At 51.8% G+C, this 12,087-nt stretch overlaps 1 protein-coding gene across 2 annotated transcripts in view; it reads left to right on the top strand.

The window, feature by feature from the left end:
* LARS2 (leucyl-tRNA synthetase 2, mitochondrial) overlaps positions 1 to 12,087 on the top strand; it is a 147,760-nt gene that overhangs the window by 132,270 nt on the left and 3,403 nt on the right. Inside the window, exon 20 of one of the 2 annotated variants that reach the window (XM_034998144.1) lies at positions 7,776 to 7,903. The exons of the other annotated variant lie outside the window; for it this stretch is intronic. Within the exon in view, the coding sequence (XP_034854035.1) occupies positions 7,776 to 7,903 (128 nt within the window). The remainder of the gene's footprint in view (positions 1 to 7,775; positions 7,904 to 12,087) is intronic. 2 annotated transcript variants of the gene reach the window in all.

The following is a 12,087-nucleotide window of genomic DNA, read 5'->3' as shown; positions in this document are numbered from 1 at the left end:
GACTCCGACATCATGACCTGAGCCGAAATCAGGAATGGGACATTTAACTGACTGAGCCTCCCAGGCGTCCGGATAATCCCTATAATGTTAAGGAAGCAGCTCTCTGTCCTTGTTTTCCAGAATTCATATTAGGAACGGGAGCTATATTTTATTTAACATCCGTTCTTCAGTTGTTGAGGTGTTTACATCATCTGCTTTTAACTTCCCCCTTTGCCTTGTTGATATCACTATTCCCCAGTTAATTGACCGCCTAATACCAAGCTCTCCCGGCATAGATTCTTCTTGACTATGGTGCAGCGGACTTTGAGTTTACTGTCAAATCCTATCTGCTAGTGTTTTATTTGGAATTTGGCAGTTATTTTCCTAGGAAGATCAGTTTTTCTCAGTGTGTGTGGTCAGGCTTGGAAATGAGGGTTTCACTGACTCCACCAAGTGAATTGCATTGGGTTCCTCTGTCCTTTGTGGTGCTTTAGAACAGACTACAGAGGAAGAGACGCTTACCCATTCTTTGCTGAAGAGACAGAGTGCCCTAAAGGGAGGTTGGTCTCAGGCCCTGCCACGCTAATGCCATATTCTATCATGCAGCCTTTTATCCTCCCCTTGGGAAGGAAACACAACTCTTTCATTTAGCATTGGCAACCACAGTAAGTTTTTTAAATGGCACGCGGTTCATTCTCTCCTAGTCTTCCTTTGCTTTAGAACAAACCAATCTAATTTGTAATAAGCTTACCCTTATCCTAGAATATGCACATGTCTCCCTTTTATCTTCCTGCTTTGTCCCGCGTTATCTGTCTTCCTCCCTCATTTCATTTCTCCCACGGAGGACTGATGTCAGTGGGATTTGCAGAAACATCCCCCTCTTGCACACCCCTTCAGTTGTGTTGCGGGCGGGCAGAGAGGATCTCCTCTCCCCAGGGCCCTGTCCCTACATGGCAGGTCTTAGGAACCAAGTATACACTGTGGCTTGGCAGGATCCCCAACAGGACACACGCTAGAGCACCGGGATAGAAACTAGCCCATTCCAAACCTTGCGCCATGATTTTTCCAACACGTCACACACAGCTTTTGTGAGCTGTAGCGTAGTGAGTCGGTAGAGATTGAATGGCAGTGTTTCATTCAGTCGGATTTATTGAGCACGTATTTTATGTGCCAGGCTCTGTTCTGGGCCTTTGTGGGAGAACTGGGGCGGGGGGGGGGTCTTCCCTCAAGTTTTACAAATTCGTAGCAACTAATTTTGTTGTTTTTTTTTTTTAAAGATTTTATCTATTTATTTGAGAGAGAGAGAATGAGAAAGAGAGCACATGAGAGGGGGGAGGGTCTGAGGGAGAAGCAGACTCCCTGCTGAGCAGGGAGCCTGATGCGGGACTCGATCCCAGGACTCCAGGATCATGACCCGAGCCGAAGGCAGTCGCTTAACCAACTGAGCCACCCAGGCGCCCCTGTTTTTTTTTTTAATTCGAGGAAGTAATGGGAAACCTTTGTCTTGTGGCTCTCCACATGTGTATGTGTGACAGCCTCTGAATGAGCCGCAGGGTCCATGACAGAGTCAACTGAGGAGCCCCACGCACCTGGTGTGGCACCCTGGTCATTAAGTCACAGGTGCGGGTCAGGTGCCCTCAGGAGAGAATGGAGACGTGACTCCTTCCTGCCTCTCCAAGAGCTAAAGAGGCCCGGTGTCTCAAGGTGCGGGGAGTCCTTTGCAGACAGAAGCACTGTATTGCGAGGAACATCGTTATTTTCATCCCACACTGTCAGTCATTGTCGATCCAGGGCTTTCGACAGTTTTTACACACATTTCATTTGTTCTAGAAAACTTTGCTTTCATGTAGCTTCTGGTTTCATTCCCGTGTCTTCCACAGATAACTCAGAATGGCTATAAAGGGAAGACGGTGAGGGTGGAATGTTCAGAAACTGCCATTTTCTGGAATTCCCTAGAGAAGCAGATTTTCACAGAAGAGATTCTCCCCCAAAGAGCAGCAGAATTGGGATCTGTCTTCTAGGGGAGATTGGGAGTCCTGTGGGCAAAATGGCCATCACTGCTGTGGATAGAAAGAAAACATTTCAGAGAAGCTGAATAGTCCCCTCCCGATCTCTTAAAGAGTCAGTGGAGACCTTCAGTAAGAAACAGAACCAACGTCTTGGCAGTTGGCAAACTGCAACAGGATGAGGAAATCTTTTTTCCTTCCTGAAGTTTTGGATCTGAGAAGCTCAAGGCACCACGTCTGAATCCACACAGTTAACTTTTGTGTACCATAATAGAGTATTGTGCTCCCCAGCTGAGGGTGTTAGCTGCTCCTTAGGAAATTTTGTGTGTTTGGAGTCACTGTTACTGTTTCCAGACAAAGGACACAAGGTTTCCTTTGTTGGTGGACAGTAAAAGAGCAGAAAATCATCAGACAGGGAGCTTCTCGGTGGTACTCTGGTTGGAGGCATAATTTCATCATCGTCAGAAATGACCTTCCTAATAGACAACAGCGTGGATGGATCCCAGGGGGATTATGCTGAGTGGAAAAAAGTCAGTCTCCAAAGGTTATATACTCTATGATTCCATTTATGTAACATTCTTGAAATAACCAAATTATAGAGATAGAAAACACATTAGTGGTCGCCAGGGCTTAGGGACTGGGCAGAGGGGGCGGTGGCCATATAGAGGGGACCACGAGGAGCCTAGTGGTGGCCGAGCAGCCCTGGATCTTGACTGTGGCGAAGGTTACGTGAAGCTGCCCACTCGTCGTGCTAGTGCTTATAACAACTGATGAGATCTGTGTAAGCTCTGTGGATTGTACCCTTCTCAGTGTCCTGGTTTACATGTGACCACGGGGGGAGGCAGGAAGAGGGGTCACATTTCTTTATGACCTCCTGTGAACGTTTCTGTTTTTCCGGCCACTCTTATGGCTGTGCGGCGATTCTTTTCTTTCTGGATTCCAGGCTTTACCTCGTGGGAGCTCCGGGTCTCCCATCAGCACCGTAATTGTGAGGTGACAGCAAGGGGGACCCCATGCCCCCCCCCAGGCATTCGGAACAGACGTGTAATCCTGAAGCATCAGGCTGCCGCCTCGAATCCATTTTTCTTCGTAAAATGAAAACGGCTGCAAAATAGCATAGCTTAGCGTTTTGCTATACATATGCGCTGTATCCCTTAATTTCAACACAATTACACATGGGGGGGGGGTGTGTGTGCGACCATTGTAGAGGAGAAGAAGTTCTCACTGACGTTCTGATGGCGTTTTCCGTACAAATATGTGTGCAGCATCAGTGTTGTTAGCTCCAAATAATGTCAGTGGAATTCCTTCAGTGGATAAAGGCTAAAATGAACTGGCATCCCGTCCTATCCGTTTTCTTGGAATCGCCAGGGCTGGATGAGGCTCAGCGGGCCTCAGAGGCCATGGAGTCCCCAAGTCCAACCTTGTGTGTGTGAGCGCAGGGGTGAGGGGTGGAGCAGGTCTGATGGTGGCCAGCAAGAGAAGCTGCCCACCCCAGCACCCACTCCCGGGCGCCCCGGTGGCGTGGTGACCTCCCGAGCTCTCAGAGCATGAGAGAGGCTTGCGTGGGTTGTTGCGGTCATTTCAAAGGAAGGTCAGCGACAACGCTCTCCCAGAGGAGAGGCAGGAGGGGTGTGGGCCACAGGCGACAGCTGGCCCTGCACAGTGGCCTTGCGTGCCAGGGCTCTGGCACGTCTCAGCCCGTGTGCGGACTTTCTCCAGGTGTTGCCCAAAGGCCAGCTCTCGACCTGGCGTGTGTCCTGTAAAGAAACCATCCTATTTGCTGTGCAAACATTAGGTCTTTGTACTTCCCTAAAGAGTAGGGAGGCAAAAACACCGCGGAGAACCCACAGCCGTGAGTTTCTGTCCCACTGCGCTGAGCAGGGTGGCCCCACTCCCATCTGTGTGGAAACTCTGGTGGGGACCCAGACTGCTCCAGGAAGGCCGGGCTTCCTCTTTTTTTTTTTTTTAAGTGGAATTTGCAACAGCTTCTGCCCAGAACATTTGTGTCCAAGGTCCTTTCATCTCCCAGGCATCCTGTACGACGACCACGCGGAGGTTCTGGAATCCTTCCCACTGCAGCTGGGTCACAGGACCAGCCATACGGGGCGAGCCTGCTAAAGTAACGAAATGATCATCTCCCTTCCGTGACCTCTGTCTTGTATTTAGGCATGAGTCTTAATAGTACCCCTTCTGAGGAACGAGCAGGAAGCTCCTTTCGTCTCCTGCCAAACGGCCCATCTGTTAGCGGTAGGGGGAGGTCCGTCAGTAAGTGCTGGAAGCCCAGGGCACAGGGGCCAGCAGGGCCCCAGGAATACATCTCTGACACCACTTGATCCACAGACGCGGACGGGCCTTCCCTCCCCTCAGACTGACCAGCAGCCCAGGCTTAGAGCGAGAGCACCAGAGAGAAAAACGTAGAGTGTGCAACACCTGCATCTGTGAAACTACCACAGGGATCAAGACGGAGGTGCTGCTCAGAGTGGGCCACGGACGCGAGGCCGGTCCGGGAACTGGCTGTAGCAGTCTGCCAGCGACATAAACAGCTGGAGCTTAGAACGCAGACCAGCTGTGTCACTGAGCGCACGTCCGAGAGGGGCTGACCGGTTTTTGGGCAGCAAAACTCTGTCAGGAAAGCAGTGTGCCCATCACCTTCCGGCCTGTGCTTCCACGCATTGCGGACGGCCACTTTGAGCAGCTTCGTGGAGTAGCTTGGGATGGTCCTGAAACCATCCCTAGTACGATACGGTGTAAAAGAAACATCACAAACCGACAGGGAAGAGGAGGTTTACGCTCCCAATTAGGTTTGGAAAATTGACCATGTGATGCTCCTGAACTTTAAGATTTTATTTATTGGAGAGAGAGCAAGCTGGGGGTGGAGGGGTGGGAAGGAGAAGGGGCAGCGGGAGAAACAGGCTTCCTGCTGAGCAGGGAGCCCGATGGCGGGGCTCGATCCCAGGACCCTGGGACCATGAACTGGGCTGAAGGCAGACACTTAACCGACTGAGCCACCCGGGTGCCCCGAATGCTCCTGCACTTTACACACAAATTGAAGTAGAGCTGGATTCAAAAGTGAAAACGGGGAACAAAATGTAACCTTCCAAAGAAACCAGAAGAAAAATATTGAACCCATCTCCCAGTGTGGGAAAACTTGAGTTCAAATATCCTTTCAAATTACCAAAGTAATAAATGCTTTTTGTAGAGAATTGATAAAGCATTAAAAGAAAGAGTTACCTATGCTCCCACCTCCTGGATAGAATCACCACTGCTCTTCTGCTTTATTTCCTCTGACCTTTTATCTGTTCATAGAAATATTTAATAAAACTAGAATCATGCGATACATACTATTGTGTATCATCCTTTTCCATGAAATTAATTATTTTAAAATAATGAAACAAAGGAAATACGAAGCTACATATATAGCATGATCTTGGTGGTAGTGGTTTGGTTTGGTGGGGTTGGTTTATATACTATTCATTAAATACATTACATTACTATTCTTCAAAATCAAGTTTAGGGGCGCCTGGGTGGCTTAGTCGGTTAAGCGTCCGACTCTTGATTTCAGCTCAGGTCATGATCTCAGGGTCGTGGGATCAAGCCCCACGTGGAATCTGCTTGAGATTCTCTCTCTCCCTCTGCTCACTCTTTCTCTCTCAAAATAAATAAATAAAATCCTTAAAAAAAAAAAATCAGAAGTTTAAAAAGTGCTGTGCAGATGAACATGATTTTCTTCTCTCTAGTTTGACCTTTTACAAATTCCCTGCAAGGAGCCTGCATTACTTTTGCCCTCAAGGAAAATAAAACATTGTCAGTCCAGGGTGCCTGGGTGGCTCAGTTGGTTAGGCGACTGCCTTCGGCTCAGGTCCCTGGATCGAGTCCCGCATCGAGCTCCCTGCTCAGCGGGGAGCCTGCTTCTCCCTCTGACCCTCCCCCCCTCATGTGCTCTCTCTCTCTCATTCTCTCTCTCAGATAAATAAAATCTTTAAAAAAAAAAAAAAAAAAATTGTCAGTTCAGCCCAGTGTTCCAGGCACTGGTGTTGGTGGGATTCATTCCGTCCATCTGGCAAGTTGGCCTCAGACCACCCCTGAGGTAAGGGCCCGTCCCTCAAATGCATCTCCTGGGCTCAGTGCTAATAGTAAGGAGGAGGTGTGCAAGGGCCACCCCCCCTCTGGCACCCCTGGACAAGCCATGCACAGCGCGAAGGCCCTGCAGCGGCCACAGCTCCACCCCAGCCACGTTCACTGCCCCCCAGGGCCCTCCTCTGGGGGGATGAGAAGCCAGGGGGGCTATGGCCATGCTGGTAGCACCCCAGGCTCTGCTTTCTGATGTGTGTATTTCCTGCACGTTTGGGGGCATCTCTTGCGCTCATGAGATCGGCAGAGGCTTTGCAGTCAAAGCTTTTCCTGCGAGTAGCCCTACCTAGGCTGCAGTCCCCGGACAGCCCTGTGGGCACTGAGCCCGGCCGCCTCGGCTTTGGGGTTACAGCATGAAGCACTCTAGGACGCAAGACTGGGGGGAATTTCCTTTCTCGCTGCTTCCTCGCGTTTGACCCATCCTGAGCCAAGGCCAGCTCTTTCTAATTCAGTCGTTGGCAGGAGCCCCTCTCGAGAAGAAGTGTAGCGTGAAGGCTGAGATCTTCTGAGAAGGTGGAGAAGGAGCACCCAGCCGTTCTCGGCATGTTGGCTCCAGTGATCATGAGTAAAAGGACCGGGTAGGAGGCCCTCGCAGACCACAAGTATTCACAGGCAGGAAAGGAAGTGAGCATGGCTCATAATTTTGGGATCCGCTCTCAGGAGCACAAAGGCGTTCCTTCAGCAACAGAACTGCAGAGACCAAGGAAAATCAGCAGCCTTGTTTTTTCCAAATGCACACTTTATGTATTTATTCAACAGAGAGCGAGAGAGCACAAGCAGGGGGAACAGTAAAGGGAGAGGGAGAAGCAGATTTCCTGCTGAGCAGGGAGCCCGATGCGGGGCTCGATCCCAGGACCCTGGGATCATGATCTGAGCAGAGGGTAGTTGTTTAACCAAATGAGCCACCCGGGGACCCCTGGAACTTGTTTGGTTTTTTTTGTTTTTTTTTTTTTTAATTTTTAAAATTTTTATCTATCTATTTATTTATTTATTTATTTTTTATTCTTATGTTAATCCCCATACATTACATCATTAGTTCTAGATGAAGTGTTCCATGATTCATTGTTTGTGCATAACACCCAGTGCTCCATGCAGAACGTGCCCTCCTCAATACCCACCACCAGGCTAACCCATCCTCCCACCCCCCTCCCCTCTAGAACCCTCAGTTTGTTTTTCAGAGTCCATCATCTCTCATGGTTCGTCCATGGAACTTGTTTTTTTTTTAAGGTTTTATTTATTTATTTTTTTGAGAGAAAGGGAGAGAGCACGCGTGGGGGGAGGGGCAGAGGGAGAAGCAGACTCCCCGCTGAGCAGGGAGCCCGATGCGGGGCTCGATCCCAGGACCCTGGGATGATGACCCGGGCCGAAGGCAGACGCTTAACCGACTGAGCCACCCAGGCGCCCTTGTAAATGCACACTTCAGAACAAAGTGTCCATCCACCTGTACAGCTCTGGGTACTATTTAAAAAGGGGGGGGCTACCTATCAGCCCAGGATGATAAGCCAGGCCAAAGTAAGTGGGGGGCCCCCGGTAAGCTGTGTAAAGCCGAGGTGCGGCCTCAGGCAGCTCCCAGCCAGGCTGCACTGGGGTGAAAGCTGTGTACCCTGCTCCCATGAGCCTCGCGTGTGCCCCATGACCCTCTGTGCCTTGACGTTGCAGGCCTGGCGCAGGTGCCCGGGAAGCTGTGTGCCCACTACGCCTGGGACGCCGATGTGTTGCTTCAGGCGTGGCCGGCCGTGGACCCGCAGTTCCTCCAGCAGCCCGACGCGGTGGAGATGGCCGTCCTGGTGAGCGTCTCCTGCAGCCCCGGAGCCGGAGGTGGACCGACCGGCGCAGGGGGTCGGGCCTTTCTGGCCACCCGGCCGGACTCGGCCTGACCGTCCCGCCTGCCTTACACCTTAGCTTTCAGGCCACCACACACCACGAGCTTGCGAGCACCAGGCGCTCACGGCCCTCAAGGGATGAGAAGGCGGACCACGTAACCCTGTCCTGCTTTATAGGTTCTGATCGCATCGCCTTGACCCCCTGCGGTGTCGCAGTCTCCTCGGCGGCTCCTGGTTCATTTAGGGAGGAGGGTGATGGTGAGCAGGTTGGCAGAGTAGGAACACCTCCCCGAAAAAGCTATTTCAGAAAGGCTACGTAACGTTTCTTTCTTCCTTTCTTTTCTTTTTTTCTTTCTTTCTTGGTAAACTGCATCATTGTAGATACATAAAAGTAGTTTTTTATTTCAACCTTTTACAGAGCAAATAACTCAGTTTATCCTGTATGTAATTTTTACATATTTAATGTGTTTGCTCTGAAACACATTATAAGAAATATTTAATGCTGATGTGGCTGAAGAGGGAAAGAGGAATGGGGGGGGCTCTTGGCACGTCTCTGAACCACACGTGGGGCCAGGTCATTCACATCCAAGATTTCATTACGCTCTTATCACTCCGTCAAATAGGCATTTCCATTCTCCTTGATTTCAGTTGAGAAATCAGGCTTGGAGAAGTTGGTCACCTTGCCCAAGTTTATTTGCTCGTTCGTCAGTAATGATCGAGTTACCTGCTGTGGGTGAGGCACAGTGGTCGGCTCTGGGGGTACAAAACCAAACGGGACAGCAGGGTCCCTGCCCTGGTGGAGCTGAAAGCCGAGTGGGAGAGATCGGGAAAAGGAAAGAAAAATAAATAAAATCACTGCAAATGGTGAAAAGGGCCATGAACACACCACCCAGGAGCTGAGGGAGAGCCCAGCCTCACGGGGGCCCAGTCGGCCAGGCCCCAGCTCTTCTGCATCTGTGCAAACCGTGGGCCAACCAGCAGGTCGGTGTTTGGAAAGACGGCTCCATGCAGGAGACCCAGGCCCTTCCTAGCCACTTTGTCTCCACACCACCTCCCCTGGCACCTAGTTCCCCCCCAACCCCACTTTGCTTCCCCCACAGAGGGGAGGACATGGGCCTGCCCTGGTGGGCTTCTTTCCCAAAGCCTCAAAACCGAAAATAGCCTTGTGGCACAGAGAAGTTTCTTTACCCTAAGTAACGTTTATAAGAAATAATCCCACGTACCCATGAGAACTTGTCCTCAGCACGAAGAAGTGCCAAACTTGAGAAACCGAAGTTTGAGGCTATACAATACCATTTCACTTTAATCACTGTAGAAAAGACATCTAGTTCTGGTCGGTCATTGGTAAAATGTGGTTTTAAATTATCGTGGGAGTGAAAACCCAAAGCTTGAGATGTGAGTAGGACTCCCTGCAGGTTCACCCAACTGGAGAACTTCCGACTCAGGGCACCGTGCCACGTGGCAGAACTTCCGTGGAGGCCTATGTTCTGTGTCTGTGTGACCTCAGTTGGTGCCCTGGCCAGAAATAGCAGATGCGGTGACAGTCAGCGTCATTCAGCGTGGTTCAGGCCCGCTGTGCCCGTAGTATGCAGGGCTGGGCCCAACACCAGGGATCCCCAGCCCAGAGGCACTGCCTTAGCTTCCAGCAGCTCAGTGCACAGGAGGGACCGTCTTAAGGGGCCCACGACTGCCACGCACACAGGGAGTTTCTGTAGCCTCCAGGTTAAGGCATAGAGCTTGGGAGTGAGACCATCCTGCTTGGAAGTCTTCGTGTTACAGAATACTTCTGTAGGCCTCTGTTTTCTCAACGACGAAAGGGGGCGAACTCAGTGCCTAGCTTTGCCCGTTGTGAAAAGAATTAGATTAGATAATGCCAGGAACTGCTTAGCCCGCTTCTGGACACACTAATGACAAAACCCACTAACAAGTAGTGAGCGCCGACTAAGGGCTGGGTGCTGCCCTAAGATCTTTCCAGATACTGACTCGTTTACCCTGCACGACAGCCCTGGGAGTGGGCCCTGATCTACCCACGTCACAGACAAGGCCGCTGTGTGACCCAAGTCCATTTTACAGGTGAGGGAATGGCAACAGAAGGGGGCCCAACCCCCGGGGGACATGGCAGGTGCTGCTAGCTGCTGGTGTGGACATCACTGCTTCTGGCAGTCGGGCATGGCTGCAAGGGGGCGTGGGGCCTGGGCTCGAAAGAGGAGCAGTGTTTCCCTGGTGGAAGAGGATGCCTGATCGCCGGGAGCAAAGGCAGAGAAAGCCCTCAGTGATGTCAGGTCTGAGCCGTGGAGAGGCTAAAACATAGGCATAGGACGGGCGCCGCTGGGGAGAAGGCCAGGCTCCAGCCCCGAGAGGGTTGGGGGCTGGCAGGGCATCTGATCAGGGGGAGGAGAGGACCCAGGAGGTTCTTCTGTCTCCACCACTTGCTGGGTGAAGTGGCTTCACCTCGTGTGCCTTGGCTTCCCCATCTGTAAAATGGGCACAGAGTGGTCATGCATGTCCCTCACGGGGCTGTGGGAGGAGAAACAGGTTGGCTTAGGTAGATTGTGTGGCTCAGCACCTGGCACGGAGCGAGAACTTAGCGGGAGCTTTCATTGTTCCTAGCTATCACATGTTGCTGGGTGGCCATGGGTGGGACAGGGGCAGTGCTCACGGCCAGGGGCCTGTGAGGCAGCAGTTGGAAAAGTCTGGGAGAATGATGCTGAGGCCCTGGACCGAGGCTGTGAGTAATGAGGGAAGGTGGCAAAAATGGAAGTTTGTAGGGCCACCAAATGGGGACTGGAAGACTTTTCTCAAGTCAAATGGCCACTATTTGAGGTGATTTGAAAGAACTGCTTCCCCTTTAGACCCCTGAAGGCCAGGTCCAGTGTGGAATCCCACCTGGGCTTCTGTTGTCCCTTTAACTGTTGCCTCCTGCCAGGAGGTGGAGTGTGATGGAGACCCACTCACTCTGAAGGGACTGCCCTGGGTAAGGCAACTCAGGGGAGTCCCAGGAGCCAGAAGCCAGGAGAGGGTGCCCAGGGCCGCATGGGAAGGCCCATTGGGCTTCCTGGCCACATCCAGAGGTCACGAGCCCCACCCCTGCCCCAGCTGGGGTCAGGAATGACTCAGCTCCCTGGACAGGCCTCACCAGGGACAACTGAGGGCCAGCCCCCAGGCTCTAGGGAAGCACTTGGTCTAGAAGTATTTCGGGTCATGGTGCTGAGGCCGTGTATCGAAGAGGACATCCCACACTGGCTCCTTCCATCCTGGCCGGGAGTCCCGACAAAGACCAGGGGACAAAGGGGTGTGGGGTGTAAGGCCTAGTGAGCTGGTCCCTTCAGACAGGTTTTCTCCCTCAACAATCCAGAGGGATCCATCCTTAAAGAAGAGAAAACTGAAGTCCAAGCCTAAGAGCCTGCACAAGAGCACGTGCTCTCTCCCCCAGCACCCCACCACGGCAAGTGGCCGGGGGAGCCCCAGCCCTGGGCCACTCTTCCCTGGGTGAGAACTGAGACTGGAGCCGTGACTCATGAACAAGAACCAGTTCTGAGACTGCCGTGTTTGGGGCCCCCAGGACTTCATGAAGGGTGCGGCTTTGGTGTGACAGGATGGGAGATCTTTTCTGAGGTCTTAGTCAAAGCAAGCCCGCGGTCGTGAAAGAAGGCGGCTTCCAAGTGGCTTAGAAACAAGATGGCGGGGGCGGGGAGCGAACAGCAGCCCTAGTCCCACAGCTTTAGGACACCAAACCCCTGCATCCGGGAGACTCACACTTTTTAGAACCATTTTCTAGAATATTTCAGGACACAATGTGTTACCGTCTTTGGCTCCCACCCAGTGACGTAGGTTGTTGACGCAACCCAGAAAAATGCCCCTGAGTTCAACGTACATCTGAAAAAAAAATGAATGAGGGACACCTGATAGGCTGTGGTTGCAACCTGAGAAATTATTCCTGGTAACTTTTCATAATACGGAGTGAAAAAACCAGGAGCGTTAGTGAAAGTGTTCTCAGGGGAGCGGTGGGATGGAGGATTTGAAGCTCGGCTGCTCAGAAGCCATGTGGGCCGTGAGAGCACCTCCCCCCCCAGCCGATATTGGTTCACATTTGCTGTGAAGCATGTCCTTATTGAGCGGTACTCAGTGAATAGCCACTGACGTCTGGA

Source organism: Mirounga leonina, unplaced genomic scaffold (assembly GCF_011800145.1).
Source record: "Mirounga leonina isolate KUSES-001 unplaced genomic scaffold, KU_Mleo_1.0 Mir_94, whole genome shotgun sequence".
Taxonomy (NCBI): domain Eukaryota; kingdom Metazoa; phylum Chordata; class Mammalia; order Carnivora; family Phocidae; genus Mirounga; species Mirounga leonina.
This window is presented reverse-complemented; position numbering and strand designations above follow the sequence as displayed.